This window comes from Apteryx mantelli, chromosome Z (genome assembly GCF_036417845.1).
Source record: "Apteryx mantelli isolate bAptMan1 chromosome Z, bAptMan1.hap1, whole genome shotgun sequence".
Taxonomy (NCBI): domain Eukaryota; kingdom Metazoa; phylum Chordata; class Aves; order Apterygiformes; family Apterygidae; genus Apteryx; species Apteryx mantelli.
In genome coordinates, this window is record NC_090020.1 from 86974988 (window position 1) to 86998741 (window position 23754).

Here is a 23754-nt window from a genome sequence, read left to right on the forward strand (position 1 = left end):
TGGCCTTTGAAATGAAATATGAGATTTAGTGGAGTAACAACATGCTGCTGCAGATCCATTGCTGTCATTACAGCACTGGAAAGTGCATTTCTAATGCAGTTTAAAAGGAGCTTTTCACTTCTCAACTCCAATAGAATATGTTAATCTAAGGACTATGCAGTATCCTGTGTTGTCTCTTGCAGAAACTCATGTAGTTTATATGCATCATGTAAATGCAAACCGGTAGCTCACAGAGGATAACCTGTGGTCTTGATCATGTTGCTGTAGCCATGCTGAAATCTGCAGTTGCATCTATAGTGCAGATAGATGGGGCTTTTTTGTGTAATGATAGGTCTGCAACTTCTGGAAGTCAGTAGTGGCATGGCAGTATCCGAATCTGGATGGCCCGGCTTGCTCATGAGAAATTACATATGTATTTCAGGAAAACAGAATTTTTAAAAGTAATAAGATGGTGAAGCAGATAAGGTTCAGTGTGTTGTGACTTTTCTTCATATTTCTCTTTTTTCTAGTCCTTACGGGTTTACACAGAATATTGGGATTCTAAACGTATTCATAAATGCTGCATGTAGAGCAAACGCTCTGATGTGGATACTCCTCAAATGTTGTGCTTGCTACATCATAACACAATTTTTCCCTGCAATGCAGGGTAGCAATTTACAAATGAGACTAACCTTTACAAGAACTTCTGTGTTTGCTATGACCTACACTGTGAGGAAATACCTCTGGAGGAATTTGTAAGATCCGAGTAGTCTTTATTCTAATGGGGACATTTCTTCTTATTCATATAGCACAAATAATAATTCATTTGTAGCTCAAAAGACATATGTTATGCATATTGATATAAATTTTCCATCTGTTGGAATGACCACTTTTAGAGATGTTAGTATTAATTATATTACTTCCACAAATCTTTTTTTCTTTTTTTTTAATTTTCTTTCTGTGTATTGTTCTATTAATGTGCATAGATTTGAGAAATACAATATGATTTATGCCCAGTTCATGCTTGCTGATCTTTCTGAAAGGATTTTATTTCAGCAGCTATTTCATGAAGGGGTCATATTGTGAGATTAGGGGCTCAAGCACTAATTCAGTAAGATACTTGAAGGAAATATGTAGTCAAAAAGTAGATATTTGTTTTAAACCCTGAGTCAATAAAGTACGCTAAGGGGATAATTTTGTGTTACACTGTGAAGGCCTGTCAAAAAAATGAACTGTGCAAAGGAAGTTGAAGTTAGTGAGGAGGGAGAAAGGATATCTACTGGAAAAAAAGGTGAAATTATTTTACAAAGAAAGTCTTAAAATCTATTCCTTCCTACTGCATCCATTTTTTTTACAGTGGTCAGATATCAGGGCAGGAATAGGCAGCTCTGGATTAGAGATTAGTATTTTCCAATCTTTGACCACTACCTATTAAACATATATATTGCAAATACTGAATATATCTTGCTAATTGTCCAGCAATTCCTTAATTTTTGTTGGCATTGTTGGCGCCAAGCTCAGACTGGCAGCTTGCAAGTGGTAGAGCTGTGGAAGTCAGTAGTGATGTTCTACATGGTCAACTGTAATAGTTTATGCTGCTATCATATATATTTATGCAGTACCCATCTGAAGATACATCCTTGACCTTCATTTTTATTTTACCTTTTTACGATTCTTTTTTGGTGAATATAGATTCTAAGGGCCAGGGGTTGTCATATAATAAAATACACTAATAAAGTCTGTTATCTTTAGTATCTGGCATTATTAGCATATTTGGAAGGTAATTGAGCATTTTTATCTATCTGTAGTGTAGTAAATTGTAATCAGACAATTTGGACCTTGAGGTCATCAGTGAGCGAGAAGCTGCCAACTGTCCAAAAAGAAATCTCTTTAATATCCTTATGCTGAAAAGACAGGGAAATCTAAACAGTGAAAATATAAGCAGCAGTTTACTGCATTTAGGCAGTTTATCTGTGTTGTGTACTTTATTGTTATTAATGATTTTGTACTTGTGTGTATTTTAAGTGCTAGAAGTCAGATTGTTTTGTAACCATCATCTGTGTCTTTTATGTTCGTTTCGTAAAAGCCAAGCGGAAGAGCCCTGGGGTTGGGGTGTCTGTGCTGGGGGGTCGGAGCGCGGCGCTCGAGCCGTCTGCGGTGCTCGCCGCTCGAATGCGGCTTCCTGTCGAATACGCACGACTAGCAACGGCCCGTGTTGGGGCTGCGGGTGCGTTTTTGTCAATTTAAGCCCTAAGAAGATTTTGGTATGCAGTTTATAGGCCAAGGAAAAGCTGGCTGTTTCTGGTCCATTTGGTCCATGATGGGCAGAGAGTTAAGCCAGGCAAAGGCCACGTGATTGTTTGGGCAGTGCAGAGTCCAAACTAAAGCATCCTGCTGGGAAAAGGTATGTGAGTTCTGCGTTTGCGCTTCCCTGCTGTGATCTTGTGCTTTTAGCTGATTGAGAGCATTGGCAGAACTTCTGCCAGCTCAGAATATATTATGCAGATGGACCCAGAGCCTTCACAGAGTCCTGCTAAACGTTTGATTCATGGCATCTGGGAGGAAAATGGTACTGCCCTTCAACAGCAGTATTTTTTTACAGTTGTAGATGATCATCCTATTAATGAAGCAAAAACATACGCAATGCTTGCTTTTATTCTCATCGCCCGATTACTTCACTTGGAGATTATACAACTGCGCAATTGTAGGTCTCCCGTGACAGGCAGATCACCAGCATTTGCAGAAAAATACTCATTGTGGAAATAAGGAGGAAAAAAACTAAAGCATCTCTGACAGCTTAAATATATTAATCATTTGCAGTATATTTTTCCTCTTCCAGTGAGTCTGAATCAGAATATAGAATACAGAGGAGTTGAACAAAAATATTTCAGACTTTGTCATGATGAAGTATTCTTTTCATAGGTATATTTAAAAGGTTGTTGCTATCCTACAGGAAAACAGGTCCCATTTCATGTCAATGGTTTTGACAAAAAAGAGAAAGGGAAAATTCTGCACTACGTGAGCAAATTTATTTCTAAATCTAGCGCATGTTTATTGGACTATTCTTTATTGCTAAATTCACCATTAAGCTGTAGAGTAGAAATAAAACATCCTGATATAACTTCATAAGAATATGAAGTCCCGATTTTCCAGATCAGCTCTGGATCTTGGTAAATCTGCCATCGTCTTCAAGCCATTTAATTTTGAATGTTGTCCTTGCTTGTCTGGGAGACGTAGGGCAAAAGAGGTAAGTATGCAAGATAGAACTAAGCCTCGAGGTGCTATTTTTCCTGCGGCTGTTTTTTCCCCCAAGATGACGGGTTGGTGGAGGAGGGAGAAAGCCTGGTAGATCTTATTTTCTCCTGTGCGGATCTGCCGGCACCGCAGTGGCTTATGCTGGAGACCAGCCTCAGACTGGCCCCGTTACACCGCCACTCCTCCAAGCAGCTCGGTTATAGCTGCCTACGCGGCTTCGCCATCAGATGAATTAGAGTTCAGATGTTAAAACAGATCGGGCTTAGTTTCACAGCATGTCGTAGGTTGAACAATAAATCTCGATTTTATTTGGGCCTTCTAAACCCAAAACTGGCATGTCAGCCTGTTGACTGCAAATCAAATGGGAATGGATGTATAAGTGATGTTATGAATTAAAAGTATTAGAGGTGTTTCAGCCATTGATATTCCTCAGGTTCCCACAAGGAGGAAAAAAGTTGAACTTTCTAAGCTTCATTTTATACCTGCTGAGATAAGGACATGCCACTGTGTATTTTTGTCATAGTCTTATCTGTTCCTCTTTTTTCACAGTATACAATTGTTTCTAAAATGTACCTAGTCCATCATGTATTTTGCATAAGGAAGTATTTTCAGGTGATGTTCTAAAAGGAAAATACACTACTTTCTACTTATTTTTAAGACTGAAGGCTATCTTCAGGGTAAAATGGATTCTGCAAGTTAAGTTCTTTTCTTAAAGGGATTTCTTTGCTGAATATTATATTCACTTTTTTTTTTAACGTTGGTTAGTGTAACATTTCCCTAAAATGTTGAAGCAAACATTTCCCAGACTGCATGCGGTAGGAACACGTAAAATCTTCTGGTAGTAGATTTGTATGCTTAGTAATGGAAAGTATGATATATTTTTAAATATGTGATGTTAGTGCAGATACAAAAATGGTTACTATGTCTTTAACGGAAAGCAAAAGGTTATCTTTCGATGGCCTTTGTGTGTATGTGCTGCTGCGGGTGTAGGCAGCCAGACGAGCAGTGTGTGCAAAGAGACGGGGGAACTGGCCGAGGATCGATAGAAACGGTGCGGAGTGAATTAATGTGAGGCAAGCAGGCTGTCCGTCATCGGGCTTGCAGGGAGCGTGGGGCAGCGCTGGGCAGTCGCTGCAGAAATCTGTTCTCAATAAATTCTGCCTGGAAATTAAGTGTAGACACTTCTGTTGCTCCCCGTATCGTTAAATCCCAGTTCATTCAGGTAAATGTTTGTATCAAATTATTGTCAATTTTTAAGTGAAAATCTTGAATGCTGTAGCAGCATGACATTAAAGAAATTCAAATATCATTAAACTGTTTATCTTTAACCTGCTTCAAATAGTAACCCATGTTATCACTGCAAAACAATAAATATGATCAGTCTATAATAGTGAATTTGCTGTCATTTTTTATTAATATATTTCTGGTAGATGTATACATCTCTTAGTTTTATTTAAAGCCTGATTAATTGAGTAAAACTTAATTAAACTTCCATCGATTTAAGCAGGAGTTTTCATTGAGTAAGGATAGTTTGATTGGACCCCAAAGACTTTGCTATTTGTATGTATGGTTGATCTTACTCTTGCAAGGTTTGAGTTAAAAGAGCACAAAGAAGCAGCTCAATATTGCACTGCCATGTTTTAATGTATTAAATGAATACTTAGTTTAGAATGCTACAGTAAATAGTAAATTATAATAATGGTATGAGTTTCTAATACGTGTATATCTTGCTTAATTTTCCAGTAGATCTAATGTCAAATAGCTTATTTTCAATACAGTCAACCTTTTATGTCCTTTTCATTTCTAAAATCTGTTTCTTTGACATTCTTGGTCAATTATGTAAGAAGGCTCTTGCATCCAGGAATATACATTCTTTCATCTTGGATTTTTATTGAGAGGAATATTGCCTGACTTATTTGCATGCTTGTTATTTTTATTTCCCTTTGGTTTTATCCATTCAGTGGCTTTCTGGGAATGTTTAAGCATTCCTATTAAATAGATTTGTTCTTACGGTTTTAATTGTATACAATTGTAATAGACTTTGCTAATTTTTTTATATACTGTACTTAAAAACACCTCATGCAAGGCATTTATTTCCTCCCTTTGCATCATCAGTAGTTTTGATAAAATCTATAGAAAGGTGTAGTACATCCCATATGGAAGATCAGCCTCATTTCAGCATCTCAGTGATAGAAAACAGTGAAAGAGTTGATGTAATAACTAAATGAATTGAAGACTTTGAATTTCTGCCCAGCCTAAACTTACCTTTTGGGGACTGCTGAACTCTTGGGTTCTGCTAACTCAATTATTTAACCACAGAAAACGTAACATCCGAGATGAAAGCTGTCGTCAGTAAGAGGCTTCATAATGCAATTTTTTAAAGGCATGCAAACCCTTTGCTATTCTCCGAGTGTGGAAAGAAATGAAATAATTTTAGATTACAGAAGTGATATTTAGGGAATAGTTATACAAGTCTACTATGTCTGTGGAGCTTAGCAACTTCTGTACTAACTGGAATGTTTGGTAAATGGAGGTTTTGCCCATGACAGAGGGGAAAGTTCCAATACTAATATATCTTAAAAGTGTCCATGTTCTTCTCTTAGAATTTTCTCATCACTGTTTTTGTGTATATTGACATAATGAGAAGGAAGTTCAGAAAGTTATTTAAAAAAATACTACTTTCTTTACAGAGGTTACGTCAGAACCTCTACGTAGAATTTGCTGTGTCAGAAAGTCACTGTGTTATCACAAGATAAAAGTAATTACTTTGCTGTGAATATTTGCTGCTTACCGATAGCACTAAAAAAGTAAAATCTGAGAGTATTCATGAGAATGTTACTGTTCAGAATCTTCAAAGAAGGCTCGGAAGTGAGTGGCTTTCGGACTTGGATTCCCGGGCTTTGTTTGTACACTGCCCACCCTCAGACAGAAATTCTCCCTTTGCGATTTATTATTATACTATCTTCTTTCATTTACCAATCAAATGTATATGTTTGGAGAAGACTAGTAACTTATTACGTGAAAGATGCTGAGAAAATGAAGTAGTGCATGTTAGTGTTTTCATAAGTACGACTGAAAAATGCAGGAGGAGAAGCAGCAGGTGCAGGAGGCAGCTCTCCGTCCTCCCGTACCAGGCACTTGCGGGCGGTTTGGATTCTTCAGGCCTCTGTCTAGAGCCGCCTGGCTTTCAAAAGGCAAAGTCATTTACAGAGACTTAATTTCTTGTTGAAATGTGGTCAGTGCTGACAAAGGGCCGTGGCCCTTTTTTAATGGGGACTTAATGCCTCTGTAGATTGCAAACCTAATACCACAATCAGTAAAGCAGCAATCCCTTCATATAATAAGATTTTTGATAGTAGAGGCTGACCTAGAGGATATATCAGGTGAAGAGAAATCTTATCAGGGCTTCTCTGCAGACTGCTCCTTTAGCTTTCCTAAATCTCTTTGGTAAGACTATTTGTGAGGCTGGACTATTCCACCCTTAGCAAAACACCTATTTTGACAATGCCTTGATTGGACTGTGGTAAGGCCCGTCTAGGGAATAATTACAGGTTACAGTTAGGCAGAGCGTAAACCAGAGAATTGTAGCATCAATCACGGGGTGTTATGGGGCAAGATTTGGTGTCTGTAATGTAGTTTCTCTAGCAATTAACTGATGCCTTGCAACCCGAATGAAGTGGAGTAACTCAGCTGAACTCATGTATGCTGGAGGCAACTTGGAAACACAGCCCGTTTTCTCTCTCTCTCTCTCTCTCTCTCTCTCTCTCTCTCTCTCAAACGCTAAGAGCAGCTGTAATAAAAGTTCTGCCGCTACATGTTACGCAGCTTTGTATTTTGTGGCTAGATAGGATGCTGGTATGTAGGATGTATATCTGGGACTTTTCATGGAGCTAGAAGGTGGTATAAAAGTAAGAATGTCTAAGAAAGGTATATATGGTGTGCAAAAGATTTTTTTTCAATGATGGGTTTATGAAAGGTCTGCATACAGTTTTAAAGGAAATCAGAAAATAGTTACCCTTTGCTTTATCTACATTTCATAGACAGCTATACTGCTTGTTCCAGAACTTAAAAAAATTTTTTCTTTATCTAAGGACACTATATACCCAAATCATTGATTTCTGTGGGTGGTCAGGCTTCTTGTTTTTGTTTTCCAGCTGGAGTAACAACAGAAGCCATGCAAACGGGTAGTGCAAGCCCAGATTCATTGGGAACAGAAGCGAAAGTTCAGGAAGAGGAGCATGATCTCGTTGATGACGACATCACAGCAGGTAAGCATAGATATAATCTACATGTTACTTTTGACATGTATAGTGCAGAGGAGACAGAACACTTCATGCTAAAATTCCATATTTTTCATAAGAAAATGAAACACTAACGCTGCTTATGAAGAAGTGTATGCAATTAGAAATAAAAAGAAGAGTAGAAAAAAGTTTAAAGAGAAGAAAATGCAGAGCTCTAGACTAAAACCAAATACCTGCTTTGCTGTAATTAGTGCACTGTTATTGTGCTACTTCTGCAACATTATTTATATTTCATTATATGTGTTTTCTACTCTTGAATCTGCCTATAACTGGCAGGCTTAGCTTGCAGTTCTTGAAAAATGAAGGGTAATTGTTTCTACTAATTCCTTAAATGAATTATGTTAGTGAAAAAACTGATATAAATGTTACCGTCACAGTCTGCCTGATTGAGCTGAGATTTTTTTCATCAATAAGTAAGTGGTGTTAGTTTGTTATGCGCAGAACTCGAGTGTGTTTCAATTCTATAATACCAATATAGCTTTTTACCATTGTTCTAGTTTGTTGTAGATGGGCAGATAAAGTCAAAATTTCTGGTCTGTCACTTCAGAATATGCCTTAATGGACAGTACAGAAATATGCATTTAATTAGAAGTGCATATCTTTGGATTCTACCCCCCCCATACTTATTTGTCATAAGGGAAATATCTAAGAGGGTATCGATATTGAGGATATAATCTGAACGACTAAAACATGCATTTTAGCGTGGCATACTTTAGATTATAGAGTGCAAGAGCTACCTTTTAGGTTCGAAGACTTCACTGAGCCTTGCATAGATTTTTGTGAGAGTCTAAAAGAAAACTACTTATATCGATTGATGGGAAGTCTGTTAGCCTGACAGGCGTAGTTTTGGGTTAAGTCTCTGGTTGAAGGTGACTGAGACAGGACTCGTGGTTGGTGGGAGGACAGACTGTCTGCAATAGTGAGTACTAACCTAAGGGAGGGGATACAAGGCTAACCTGAAATAGCCACGAGGGAGGTGTGATCCTGGGATTGCCTTTGATGGCTAGAGGAAGATGCAGAACCTGTCGAGAAACAGCAATCAATAGAAGATTGACCCTCAAAAAAATGAAAAGAAATTAATGAATGGGCCTGAAATACAATTTTTTCTCAGCCTTTCCTTTACATCAGCGTTTCCTACAGAAACAGTTCCTTCTCCTTGACTCCACGTCTGTTGGAGACTTTCTGATTCCTTTCCTGGAATTTTTAGTAAGAGCTAGCAGTATTATGAACACGTGTGTATTATAGCTAGGACAGCGTTTTCCCCCTTCAGCATCCTGTGTTCTTTTCAAGGGAAAGACATTGAAGATGAGATTCTTTAGTGGAGTAAGTTCCACATGATTTGCATCTTTTGCTGTGCTAGACTCTTGAATTTTGAGGTTTTCAGAAAGCTATTCAGTATACTGCTAAAGTCTAACAGCAGTAACAATTTTATTTACAAGAAAAGTACTTCTGTTATTAAAAGCAATTGATTTTTTTTAAAAAGCATCAAGCTGGACAACTAGAATACCGCCCAACACCCCCCCCCCCAAAAAAAAAAGGTTTTAATTGAGATATTTTTAGCATGACAAGGTGAAGTTTAAATCATGATGCAGCTTCTTTCTATAGCAGTATTTTAAACCTAATATTTATTGATTGACTGCACAAAGTAATGCTAGTGTGCAGTGGTCAACAGGAATTTTTTCAGTTAAACTTGAGATCCACCAAACACTTTCATTTATCCAAATAATTTTTTAAAAGGATCACTTTCACATCAGTCCTTTTAGAGATTAAAGTATTTTAGCTTAGCTGGCTGAAAAACACTGAAGCCTGTTTCTGGAAAATGCTTCGGTAATACTTCAGTGCCTATTAAGCATTTAAAAACACATAAGCAGGAGTTGTTTAGAAAATTGGCTCTGTCTTCAAAACCAGAAAAATATTTTGCTTTTACAACTTCAGCTCATTCATGGACAGTAGCATTCTTTCTCCTACTTGGTCATAAATCTACTGACCTCAGTGCGCAGAATTGTGCAATTCCTCATGAAAGTAACTTGGATTTTTTCAAAAAGCATTTTGAATATAATTTTAGGCTCTTAGATATCATCTTAACTTTTAGCAATACAAATAAATTTTTTACAGGAATCTGATATGACATAGTGAATTGCTGCATCAGAATAGTTGAGAATTTGGATTGAAATGTGATTTATTCTTAAGGATCTGTAATTCCAAAAGCCTAGAGATGTGGGATCTGAGCTGTTTTAAGTGCAGAAACAAGACTACTTATTTGTCTAAGAAAGTTTAAAAAAGAACATTTTTTTTTCTACATTAGCAAAAAATCCTAGTTTCAAGGATGATAAAATAAATGCATATGTTATGAAGAAAACTCAGAATCTGGTGTGCCGAGCGGCAGGGGGGTGGGGTGGACAGATGACTAGGATGGGTCCGGAGCATGTAGGAAGTCTGGTGAATTTGTATGGAGCTGGCTGTGTGCGACACCGGTATTTGTCGAGCAATGCGATTCACTGGGTTAGCTGGTCCTAGGAGAGTTAGTAACAGCCTGGCACGTGCCTGGCCGGACAGGTCAATCCAGATAATCCAGAGTCTTGCCTGTTACCCCTGCAATTCCCTGCTTCTCTCGGCCTCTGCAGGAGAACCGAGCGTTGCCATGCTTCCCTTGGAGCAAAGGGAAGACAAGGAATGCTGCCTTTTTTTTTTTTCTTTTTTCTTTTTCTTCTTCTCTCCTTGAGTTTCTTTTTGTGTAAATGTTGTATATGATATAGTCCATTTTCTGCAGCACGATGTCATGACATGTTGGTGCGCGGAACTGGAGAGATAGGAGTCAACCTTCTCCTTGCCCCAGTCTGATCCCTTGCATAGAGGGAGAAATAGCTGTTTGAAAACTGCTTCTGCGTTTACCCACTGAAAATCCTCGTAGCAAGTTAAGGCAATAATGGGATGCTCCAAAAATACTTTTTTTTGTTTGCATGGCAGAAAAAAAGTCTCAGTCAAGCACACTCTTACCCTTGACTTGTGAATTGTACAGAAGTTACCATTTTGGATAGATGAGAAAGTTCCAGCGAATACAGCAGTGTGCATACGAAAGGTTATATGAAAAATAAAATCTAGGAACCCAACTGATAAATGTTTATCAGCTTGAAAATTTAAAGTTTAAATAGTTAAATCTTTTTCTTCAGTATCCACAAATGTATTTTTGAGCATAAGGAATAGTAATTTTCTAAGCAATGGTTACCCTATAAGTGGCAAAATTAGAAGTGAGAAATATCCCTAAATTATCGAATATTCTAAACTTAAAAGTAGCCTTTTAATCAGTAGAAATATGTGTCTGTATTATCGTAATGATTCTGGAATATGCGGGCAAGGATTGTGTTTGTGTTTCATCTTGTATTTCACCACACCACAGCTACCGAGGAGGTGCAGTGGTGCGTGGCATCTGTTTGCAGTAATTTTGAGTAATTCTTATTTTCCCCACGCAGCTTGGAGTTTCTGATTTTGGTATCATCTAACTATTTTAATTCATTTTTAATGTAGTTCCTATATCTCATATGACTTTTCTATGGAGCATTACAATTTCTAGCCCCAAAGCTTCGAATTTAACAGAAGAAGGTATTTCATCAAACTGATTACTGAAAGCTTTGTACAGTGTTTGTTTGGGGTTTTTTGTTTTTGTTTTTTTTTAAATACATTGAGTTTTTGACCAGCTCTTTGGTTTCTCTGCGTTCTTTCTTGCTATTGGAGCTGGGCATCTTTGCAGTGGAAGCGGCAGGTGCAGTTGTGTATTGCTTCCCTCCCACTGCCGGCCAGACTTCCCCGGAAAATTTGGTGTGGAGTGGAAATACACAACGAATGCGGCCATCTGCCATCCCCAGCAAACAAGGCAGTGACCCACTGTTTAGCACAATAAGGGCACCGAAAGAGTCAGTCTCTGGACAAAGTTCCTGCTGGGTTTCATTTAAGTAGGTTAGACCAAACCCGAGAACCTTCTACAAACCCTGTCACATACATTTTTGTATCTCCAAAGTCTGTCATGGGGAGATCAAAGAAGCTTTTAATTTGTATTTAATCACTCACTGGAAAACCGTCTACCATATCATGCACTGACTATTATGGAAAACACCAGAAAAGTGAGGTTTTGTCATTTAAAGCAAACTTCATCTCTTTCAGATGCTAATTAAGAAAATAGAGAAAATACACGCTCTTTTCTGTCACTTGGTCTGTTCTGTTGCAATTAAGAATGGAATGTTAATTCAGGGATTCAGGTTGTTTAACAAGTAAATGTTAATTTTTAATGGAGTTTTCATGTGCACTAACTGGAATTCCAAAGCACTTTGACAAATGTGTCTAATAGATAATTGTATATCAGATTAATCTAGAATCTAGGCTCAATCTAGGTTCTTACAATTTGTCATTAGGTATCTGCAAGGAAGCATGAAATTATAGGTGGTAATTCTGTTGCTTTTCTTGTTTTGTTTTTTTAGGAAGCATACTTCATGTAAAAACTCGGGATCAGTTGGTTTTCCAGCAAAGCTGCCTGTCTTTGAAAAGATGTGGGCATCTGTCACTCAAGCAGATGTCACCCAATAAACTCCATAGAGAGATCTGCTCTTTGTAAAACAGGGTTACGGGCTTGACATCTGTCTGAATGGCATATGTCATTGTTGGGATAGTGCTACATGTATTCGTTAAGTACTAATACAAGAAAGCTAGTTCGTTTGGGGGATGCTTTTCTAATGGATATAGAAGTGTACAGCATAGCAGTTTCAGGGAATTCCGCGTTTTAAACAATTCTGATGGCCGTAGCACCCTTGCCAGGCATAGTCTGTCATTAGCCTATTCCTGGCAGCTGCGTAAGGAATTGAGCAAGGTTTGATAAAGAGCCAAATTCAGACCAGTCCATCAGTTTGTGTCAAGCTATAATATTTATATTGATTTAAAAATAGCTGACATTTTTAAAAATAACTGTAGATTTAAAAAAAAATTGCCTTAACAAGCTAACAAACTAAAATAAAAATGACAAAATAAGATTTGTTTAACATATAAGCTGCAAAACTTGGATTGCTGTTTTCTTAAATATCTTTGTCCTCTGTGGAAGGCAGCATCAGTTCTTCTTCAGCTTATGACCTACGGATCCGAAAAATGAAATAACGCAGTTGGACATGTGTGCCGGCTTCACTTTGTTCAACAGCTGTTGTGTTTGCCATTGAGAAAGCTTGTTCGTAAGGAACTGGCCCTAAAAGTAGGGGCAAAACTTTCTTACAATTACCCCCACAGTCTTCGGGCTGCGGGTAGCCGGAGACAATAACGGATTAGGGCTGCTTGAGGTCTTTGTTTGCTGCCTTTGTGCGGGGCCGAGGTGCTGGACGCAGCCCTTCCCGTCTTCCCGGCCTGATGGAAATGCAGCGCTGTGCTGAGAATAAAAGCCCTGAAAGAACTGTAGGGTTTAAAGCATGGATATTTTAATGTATCAGTTAAAAATTAACTGTTTATCATTCTTTCCCTATATATGTATTTACACCATTACATTTTTAATATAGATGCCATGACTTATCACAAAAGCCAGTAACTTTTTAAATCAAAAAAAGTATTTAACTTAACTATCATGTATTTCAGTGAAAAAAGTGTGTTACATGAAAGCTATATTTGCAGTTCTGAAGAATCGGTTAAAAACTGATTTTTTTAGTGTAGCTTGAAAAGCAATCTTTAACATGCATTCATCTATAAATATCTACTTGCAAATTTCATTTTTCCTTTTTAATTTTGTATACTTTTTAATATCTCTGTTTACTTGATGATACACAGCTTAAAATCCAAGTTTCACATAAAGTGACTAACTAGTATCCGTACTTGCACCTTGCTGCTCTGTGCGTGCAGTGGGGTGTCAGCATCCCTGTGTGTGTTGTATGTCAGGACTTGTGAGAATCGATCTGCGATTCTTGGACGGATGTTCTTTTGTCTGGCTTTGGTGACAGATGTCTTCTTCCAACTTTGTGCGGTCTGCCTTTGTTCCATAGTCACTCTGAAACATTTTATTAACTTGGGAAAAGTTATGTCTCTTTTCTTAGAAAAACATTTTATGGCTTAATTGTTTTCTTTTTTCTCGCTACCCATCTTTTCTTAGTGACATTTTGGTGTGGTGCTTTCTTTAAGTCATTTAAAGGTTTTTCTATTGATTGTAAGAATCTTTCTAAATTATTATTGAGAATAATTTCCTCACATGTAGAAGTGGGGTTTTAAAGAGACAAGTTGTTTTAAAAAAAAAAAAAGTATTAAAATACAATATTTTTAATATTATTGAGAATTCTCATTTCCCTGTTTTCTTTCTATTCTGCTTGTTTCATTTTTCAGTTATCACTACAACCAAAGCTTTCCAATTTTCTCACACTTCTTAGTTTCACTTTTTTTGATTCTAATACTAGTGTAATGAAGTTTAAAAATATATGGGAAAATGCTTAAATCTATGCAGTGTTTTCTCTGAGTATTGAGGCAAGGGGCCAAATAAAAAATTTGTGTTAAGTCACTTGCCCCCTAATTATTGCCTTTTCTGGCAGACTTTGGGATCTGCCTTATCTTGAAAGGTGGTGAGATATCAAATGTTTTCCCTGTAGGTTTAGGCACTGGAATATTTTATGCTATACTATGTTAACATTAGGCCAGTCTTCTTTCTGTCAGACTACGAGATCATTTTTGATATACATCCTGGTTGGGTGCCTATTGAATCTGGTGAATTTTGGATGGGCCTCCTGGAAATCAAAGCTTGGTTCGATTTAAGTGCTAGTCTTGATGGCTTTTCGCAGTAGGTAAGTCGACATACTGGTACAATTCTCCCTGGATGTTTAGAAAGACCACGTGAAGTGTAGTAGTGTCAAACACAGCAGTAGAGTTATAAAGCCTGTTCATTTATGGTGCGTGAAGCTCAGCATTATGCCTTGATATTTCATCAGTGGTAAAATATGCAAAGTAGTTCCTTGAAGGGGACAGACCTTGGCCTATTAAAAAACTAAAAAATTTCATGGCCAGAGCAGAAGGATCTACTCTGTATAGTCATAAACTAACCTTAATGCAATAGTATTTTAATTTTTTTTCTAGTGAATTAATCTCTGAGGCTAAAATCAACAATCTTTTCTGCGGGAGGTTTGCATGTTCAGCATAGCACTCAGCTGTGATGATGTTTTGCCTCGTGAGTAAAACCACCGTTGTGCATTTGCTGGTGTGGACGAGGTTCTGCTGGGTGGAGTTGAACGTGGCTTAGAGGTGAGGAAGCGCGGCTGTTCCTCAGCCCTCGCAGCGCTAGCTCTGCAGGCTCCGGATAGCTGCCTTATGAAACGGCTTCCTTCACAAAAGCTTTGCCCTAGGGGAAAAGTTGAATTTGAAGACCAGCGTTGCTGACCTGAACATCCATCCCACTGTCCTAACCGGTCCTTTATGGACCTGACGGCAACCACCAAGCTTCCTGCAGGTAAAGATAAGATGTTGAGGGCTGCTTGTGGCTCCGGGCAGGAGGGTGGGATGTGTGTCTCCTCCAGTGCCGTTCCGCTGGGAGCCTGCGCTGCGGCCTCCGGCATGCTCCCGTTCCTCTGCACTGCTGAAATCCCAGCCCCGGTGGAAAAGGCTGAAGGATAAACTGAAATCACTGGCTTCTCTTAGGGTCTGGTTGAACTGCTCCTACAAATACTCACAAGTTGGAAGATTTATTTCAGTAAAGCTTAAACTCATTTTGGGTAACCAATGTGCACCTAGCAAGTTATTTTAGAACAGTTTTAAAAAATTGGATGCAAAACAGTTTTCCAAATACAGCCCATGAAGTAATGACATGCAAACTATGTATATCCAAAGTTTTTTGGTTTTGTTCTTAAGTTTGCGTTTATGTTCTGGGGCCGTGGAACTCAGTCACATCTCCTGTGGTTGTCACGCTTACTGCTATGCAAAATGTTATGTGCTAAAGTATTTCTCAGCAGTTCTGGTTATTATTTTAGTGTTTTGGTTCAGTTAAAGTAGATTCATTGCTGAGTATGGGCAGTTTTGTCTGTTTTGGATTCGTTTTTTTTGGCTAGTCTCTTGTAGCAAAATATCAAATATCAGTTGTGCTAACAAATGTTAATTAGTCGTGTGCAGTTACATAAGAAACAAAATAGTTTGATATCCCAAACAAATTAGTATAATCAATTTTAATGTGCAAAACGCAATTTTTCTAAGCGGGAATTGGACCAGAACACAAACAGGAAAACATGCCTGTGTCTCTCCTCGCCAGTGTGATGTTACTGTGTTTCGCAGCTGTAAGAGAGATCTTTAGTTTCCTTAGGGTTCCTGTGTTGATGAAGCGAGCTCCTCTTCTGTTGTATTTTTTTCTCCCCACTTTGTGAAAGAAGGGTGCGCGTTGTAGCATACTTTTATTGTAGAGATCTGGGCCAGATTGATTCTCGGTTTACTTTTTAGTAGTGCTGACATGGGGGGAAGGACTTTGGTAGACCGTTACCTGTTTACTAGGCAACTGCCTTAGAAAGTGGAGTAATGAGTTGGATTTTCCTGATGTATATGTTAGCCTGAACCTTTTTTCCTTTTTTCTCTTCTTCGTATAACTGTTTCTGCTCGCTGTCTCCAGCGCTAGTCAGTGGATGCTCTGTGCATGCCAGCGGCAGGAGTCCTGCGTTGCGGTTTAGGAAGTATGATCCTGGCTCCGTCTTTCCAGCAGACTACGCTGTCTTTTCAAAGACCCCATCAGCTGCGTCTCGTTCGTATTGCACGTTATTTCCGTGTCCTGTGTTAGCGTGTGCTGATTAACGTGAGACGGAAGCTCCAGAGGAAGCTTGGAGCTTTTCCTGTAAATTGGCAGCTTGAGAGAAGCTGCGCTGTTCAGCTCTGCAGCAACAGCAGACCCGTGTCTCCTCCAGGACTGTGGTGGTGGTCTCTCTCATTGCTGCCCTCCCATCCCTGGCAGCGAATACAGCGAAACTTCCGCAGGCTGAAGTGTTGGCCTCTGTGCCGCGGACGGATGCTGTGTGCGTGTCCCGGCCCTTCCCTTGCTTTTGGCGGCGCGCGCATCTCTCCCGGCCACAAGTATCAAGCGTCCTTGCCCCACTGCGCGCGTCTTGCACAGCCTTGTTCCCTTTGCAGTCGTGCTCAGTGCGTCGCGTGGGTCCGGCGGGCCAGCTGTCAGCAGGGAGAGTGTTCAGATGAAGCACGGAGCCCCGCTCCCGGCGGCACCGCTGCTCTGCCGCACAGGCAGGTCCCGGCCCTGTGGCCCCAGCCGGCCCCAGGGGCTCTCTGCCCCTCGCGCAGCGCGGGGAACGGCGAGCGGTTTCCTGCTCCAGCTGTCGGCTGGTTTAGTCTGCGCTGGAGGGATTTGCTTGAGCCTCGATTAGGGAGGGCACTGATAACTTTGCAGTATAGAGATACAGATATAGATTTAAATTCTTACATGTATAAGTAAAAATAAAAGGGGGGTTGGGAGGCCAGCGTCAGTAAACTGAGTAGATGGCTGAGTAAATACCTTCTTCCTGTTTCAGCTGCTAGCAGCACCCCGTTGCCGTTATGGGGTATCTTGTTAACTTTTGATTCAATAAAATCCTGTCCTTTTGGCTATGTTTGAATGACATTGGCTTGCCTGTCCTTGCTAGTTACTGCTCACCAGCTATTGTGAAGGCTTTACTGTATGGATCAGTAAATAGCGAGACAGAAGGAATAGAAACCACAAATTTTCAGTCATAGTAGTCTTGCAAATCTTAGTTTGAAAACATGCATCTAAATACCATTTCTTCATTTATACTGTTATCTTTGAGAAGTATCAACTTAAAACAGTAAAGCTGTGTATAAGATATATTGCTTTGTACAAGAATTATGTAGCAAGTAAGATTTATCTGCAAGAAAGAAAAACAGTTGATACAAGGAGTAAGTCCCTATTTCTCATACTTGATTTAAAAAGAATATTTTTAGTTGACTTTACTGATGAAACATCTAAAGTAATGGTGAAATAATACTCAATTAAAATCTGGAATTAATTATACATGTTTTTGACTCTTGAAACAATTACATTTTGTTAACATTTTAGAATTCTGTGGGTTCTGCTGGTTTAAGTTTTTGCTTGCCCAAAAGTGTGTAAATTAACTCAACCTTAAAAAAAAGAGTCAACATATAATAATAGGCCAAGAACAATATTATAGAACAGTCCAGTTTTTAATATGCTTGCGAAATAATTGTTCTTCACAAGCAATCATTATGTGCCACCTTCTTATACAGTGAGAATATTTATATATTTAGATATATTCCCTATCTGTATAGAGAAAAATCTTCATTTTTACACAACAAAGTATTTAATTTTTAAAATAATGGACTTAATGGCAGTTCTTATTTAGTGTAACCTATGAATTATGAACTGGAAAAGGTTTAAAGAGAGCAATTAATGCATGAGAGCATTCTTGCATGTTTAAGATTGCCTTTTGAAAACATGAAATCCAGCTACAAGATTTTCAGAAATATCTATAGGAAGCATCTTTTTCCAAAAATGCTTTGTTTTAATGTAGAAGTTTATCAAGTAGCTCTCTGATCAGGAAGGCACCTAGGCTTAGTAGTGATTCATTAAACAGGAAGGACAAGATGTTCCTCTTTGCTACAGCAAGCCAGGCTAGGTGCAGGATAAGTGTTAAGCAGCATTGCTCCACTGCTGCTCTCCTTTCTGCTCCTGCTCTTTGCCTCAGTTGATCCTTCTACTTGTATGTTTGAAGATGGTGGTTTATTTCTACTAACACGTGGTATCTAGTAACAAAATCTGAATATAAGCACTAAGGAGAATGGAAGTTCAAGATACATAATTTTTCATGCATAACAAATTACTTTCATTTTGAAATATTGTGATTGAGCCTTTTTCCCCCCGTAAGCAAGGGCAGTTGTGTCACTGTCGTCAGCCACAGCTGAATCTTTCAAAATCTCAAATTCTTCAACTGAAGGCTGCTCTTTTTTGCCGCAGTTTCCATGGAAATGGATGTCAGATCATCAAAACTGGGTTGGGAGGAGAAAGTGAAAGAGGACTTTTAAAGTGACCAGTTATCCAAAATGGTGAATGAAACACTCTGTTGGTAATTCCCTCTGTCTGATAGGTGGTGATTTTTACAGATATGACAGATCTCCTCTGCATATTAAAGGCCCATGCAGTCATGCCATGTCTGCTGGCAAGACTCCTTTTTATAGCATCTATGTATTGTAAAGCAATATACAAAGGTAATATTTTTTATTTGTTCAAACTAATATAGCTGAAAAAGTCAAATCTGAATACACCTAGCCTTCTTCAGGTCTGAAATAGAAACAAGATTTGCTGTATTAATTTAATAATCTGTTTAATGTCTCTGAATGTACAACAAAGTGTTAGCCTTGGATTTCAAAGCTATGTAGGAGAAAGATGTTATAATGGCATAGCACTATCAAAGCAAATTGCATGAGAAGATTACACAGTTGAAGTAGGGATGTCTGCCAGTTATGAAACAGTTAAGATGATTATGTTTTTGGAAAACGTAATATATTTTTAAAGTATGCACTTCTGGAAACATTAACTAATATCTTTTCAGTCTTATTTTAGAGAGTTTTGTATTAGAGAAAGACAGTACTGACAGTTGTGAAAATGGAAATCTTCTGTTTAACTGCATAATGTTGATGGCAGAGGCAACAGCAGTAGTATCCCCCGGCACCATCCTCTCCCAGCCTTGGTGCCAAAAACATTCCTCAGGGCTGATTTGGATCATTTCAAGAGATGCTGGAATGCATAGACACTATTTCTGTCCTTTTCTTGATGCAAGTACCATCCTAAAAATTAATGAGTTGAACATTAGGGATTCCTGTCCTTTGGAGCTAGACTTAGACTGCTCCTTTCTGCCAGGAGACTTCTCAGAGATTTACGTTCTGAAGAGAGGAGGGAGGGAAGACTTCCACTTCCATCCCTGCCCTCCCCAAAAATGAGGATTTTATTCCTGGAAGAATATTTTTCGAGCTTAGTTTGATTTTAAACCTAGTGTGTAAATTGTTGGGTGATGCATCTGGGAAATGGTAAGGTCACCAGTGTCGGCGTAATTCTTAGCCGCCTTATCTTCAGCTGTTGTTTTGCCTGAAATAATTGCCATGTTATCTTAACTGTTCGTCTTACATTGAAGAATGTCTCCAAAGGCGCAGCAAGTCTTGGTATAGGAGTTTTACTTCATATATGATACCTTGATGAGATAGCTGCCAGAGAAGTCATTTAAAGCCTACGCTGGAGCAGTAGGAGAGTGAAGCAGCTCTGGAGGCCTTTTGATATAATGAGCCTGAGGCAGGTAACGGCACTCCCTCCGGGAGGTGCTCACTTCCTCACGTCTGACTGCTTTCGGTTGCAGCTATGACGTACTACGACTTCTAAGGTACAGCATTTTCAGAAGTAATGAACGGTTGCAAATACAGCTCAGATTTTCCTTAATCCATCACAGTAAATTTAAACTTGATTGCTAAATATTACAGTGCTGGTAAGGTTTACGTGTCTTGGGATAAGTAAGCTTTAGTCATAGACCAAATGCTTTAAGAAGCTGTTTTGCCATTAACATGCATAGTATCCATTACTTTTAGCAGTATTTACTTGTGCAAGTTACCCATTTGTCAGTGGAAGAATGTTCTTACGAATGTAGCAATAATTGGGATATGCCTTAACTCTCAACTCTAGGAATTTCCATGTGGAAATTGCCACTTTCCCAGAAGCTTGTGCAGGTTATTACACAAATCAACTGCCTGATGACCAATACATTGTTAAATATATAACATCCAACTTTTTAAAGATTTCCTTTAGTCTGGGAAGCAACTTCAGAAGTTGTAGGAAGTTCTTTGTTTGTCTTAGGTTTACTGGGCATCTGTATCTGTGGCCTGAAATCCCTGGCTACGGTTTTATGCAACAACATGTAAGCTGTTTTCTATGTGCGATCCTATAAATCCATTGCAGAATATGAATTTAAGTATGGTTCTGCATCATCAGCAGTAAAAAAAATTTCTGAAATTAGCTTGTTTATTATTTAGGTATCTAAATACTATTGCCCTGAGATTGCTTTACATCACTATGTCACTGCTTCAGGAATTAACACAAAGACCTGAAACCTTTAATATATATACAAATTTTTTTAAAAAGTTTTTGAACTCACTGGTGAAAGATGACACAGATACTGGATAAGGCTTGGAATGTCAAGCCACAATTTCATTTTTAACTACATATATTTTATAAAAATAGCCAAAGATAGTGTCTAGCGTTTGGGTACAGAACACCTCTTATAACTCGGGGCTAAACAATACCAAAGTCCCTTTGTCCCTTAGGGACTGCTTTGAGCAATGAAGAAAGATGTGATCTGCGTGGCTCCAGTGGTCCTCATCACTGTCTGTTACCAGGCCCTTTCCACTTGCAGTCACTCGAGGGCACCCACGCTGCTTCTCCTTGCATATCTGGAACTCTGTGCCCTCCCTGTGGGGTGATCTGCATGCTCTGAAAGTCCTTTGGTCCCCTTCGAGACAGGTCTTGTCCTGCAGTCTGTAGCTGAGTGAATGTTGTCACACTGAAAACGTATCGGAGCAAACTCCTGCCACGTTGTCAGTGCTGCCAAGGTGGAAACAAATTTTAGAAGACTTATGTGTCGTAGCGCTTGTCCGGAGCTGAGCCCACTGACTTCTTTGGACGTGTATCTCCTCTAAGTATAAAACCTCCCAGAACTCCTCCATCTCTCTGCAGCCTGTGTACTCCAGTGAAATCCCATTCCAGTAATCCAGAAAGGAATCTTATGTCCCTAAATCCTCTTTGATACCTCTGTCATGTCTCTTAATATCTTCATTATTCCCAAAGTACTGATAAGGGGTTTTTTGACCCTAAAAGAAGCAGTTACTAGCTTGGCAAAGAACACAGTCACATGGCAGGTGAAATCTAAATGCCCAGATACCACCTGGTTTTGCCTAAGGGCTTATCAGCTGCTTTTCCTCCAAATCTAGGATATAAAATACTTGATTTACCTTGTAGTAGCTGAGATTCACCACGTAGGGCCTTGTTTGATTCTTAGTAAGCTTCTATAGTGGGCTTTTTTTCTCTCTTTTTTGTAAATAGGATTTTTTGTTCCCTTGCTACTGTTAAGTGCAGTTACAAACCTAGTATGCTTATCAGTCCCAAATATGCAAGAAGATGGGAGGGTGTAATAATAGCTAGTTGTAGTAGCTGTTTCCTGCATCATGACCAATTTGGAGAGTGAACTGGCAGGCTGTGGAGCCACAGATTAAAAAGCAAAGCCTGGAATACAAGAGTTTGGATTAAAATTCTCTAAAGCTTAGTGACAGCACCTGGAATGCGATTTAACCTCACACTGTGCTAAACCCAGGTCCTCATAATTACCATCATGGAATCAAATGACGAGTGAAAAACTGTACAAAGCTGTGGATCAGTGGTGTCATCCACTGAGGCCCCTTCCCAGGTAGGGAAAAGGTAGTGTATTAGTTTGTGTTTGGTGCCTTTTCAGGCACTAAACCAATAGGAGAGTTTCATAATCCCTGGATTGTTAATCCATCACATCAACTGATGACCCTTAGTTGTTTTGCTCATCAACTTTGGTGTGCTATTCCTTCTGTCCCTTGTATTGATTTCAGATTTCTCATATGAACTTGGTGTGCAAGCCTTTCATGTGTCATTTAAACACTTTCTGTAACCCTGACACTATGTAGACTCTGTTTCTTGGGGTAATCCTTTGAGGTCCCCACTTCATCAGTTTAAAACACATTTTTACTATGTAGTGGTCTTGTGGCATTAATGTGCCTTATCACCACCTCTGATCCGTTTTCCTTCTCAGAAAAGACCAGGTGCTATCTCTGGCATCCCAAGCAGCACCAGGTATATCTGTGGTGGATTTTAAAACCAAACAAAGGGGAAAAAAAAAAATTCTGTTGAAATCGTGGAACTAGCTACAGACATCCAGTAGGACAGTGATCTACTGAACAGAAATTGTTGACTAGCTAATTGTTTGTGATAGCAAGGCTGTGATCTGTCACAGTCCGTGTGGTATGTCAAGATGAGGTCGAAAACATTAACCATAAAATCCCTGTCTTTGACCTTCCTGCCCAAGGAAAGTCTTTTCTAGTTGCCACTGTGTGCCTGAATTTCATAGTCTTGAATGGATAGTGAGTTTTGATGATAGTGATTCTCCTCACTTTAGGGGAGGAAAAAAAAACCTGTCAACTGTGATATTTATAACATGTCCTGCTCTCTATGCATGATGCAGATAACTAATGAAGGTATTTTCTGGTGCTTGAATATTGCATTGTCTTGCCTTTACAGGCTTACTCTTCTTCTTCGTGCATGCATCTGGGGTCTCTTCCTAGTCTATTTAGGAAATAAGTTGATGTATTCCACATTCCAAAAGGACAAGGACTAAAGGTTTGAAAGAGCATCCTTTAGGCATCCAGTCTGAAAGCCTGGTAGTCTGCAGCCTGGGGGAAGGGAGGCAGGGAACAGGGTGACATTATGGTTCAGGGTTTTTTGCTCCTGTGTGTGGATCACACGCTTTTCCTCATCTGTTTACCCCCATACATGTGATGCCCTTGGGGACAGAGGAGACTGGAAAGGCAGAGGAGGAGGAAGACTTGTAAAAGTGGCCTGGCCATAGTGAGTAGCTGTTGCATCTCACTCACCTGAAGACTCATCTTTCTCATGTGAATCCAAGTGCTATGTGGAAGCTCTTGTTCTCTCTCCGGAAAATTCTCCTGGCCTCTGTCTTCATCTTCATCCTCATTTTGCTCCGTTTCTTTGCTTTGTTTCTCTTAAGTTCTGACTGGACTTTCTTGCATGACATGCACTTTGTGTGATAAGCATTACTGTCTGCTCCTAAGGAAGCCATGCCTGTGTCCCTGGTGAGTTTGGTTTTTAAAGCCCTCTTTTCCTAGTCAGCTCCCAACGTGAGAGTCCCTGCGAAGATAGCTTTGGTTCACCAGCACATTGCTCTTCTGCAACTAGTCACATCCTTCCGTTGGTACAGCAGAAATCTTGGTTGAACGTGGATATGAAAGGAGAGATGTCTTGCCCATGTCATTTCCTTACGTGCAGTCTCTCCGAGTACTGTAGACTTTTCGCATGCTCGCGTACTTTTTCCATCACTGGTAGATCTTTCTCTCTACTTCTCTACAATGTTTTCAAAAGTGTATTTTAGCTATGCATGGCTCTTCTCTTCTTATTTGCAAACTACCCCTCTCTATGCATGTT

General features: G+C 39.2%; 1 protein-coding gene across 7 annotated transcripts in view; it reads left to right on the forward strand.

Moving 5' to 3' along the window:
- WDR7 (WD repeat domain 7) overlaps positions 1-23754 on the forward strand; it is a 174695-nt gene that overhangs the window by 52688 nt on the left and 98253 nt on the right. For all 7 annotated transcript variants that reach the window (XM_067316401.1, XM_067316402.1, XM_067316403.1 and 4 more), the window contains exon 19: positions 7389-7502. In XM_067316401.1, the coding sequence (XP_067172502.1) occupies positions 7389-7502 (114 nt within the window). The remainder of the gene's footprint in view (positions 1-7388; positions 7503-23754) is intronic.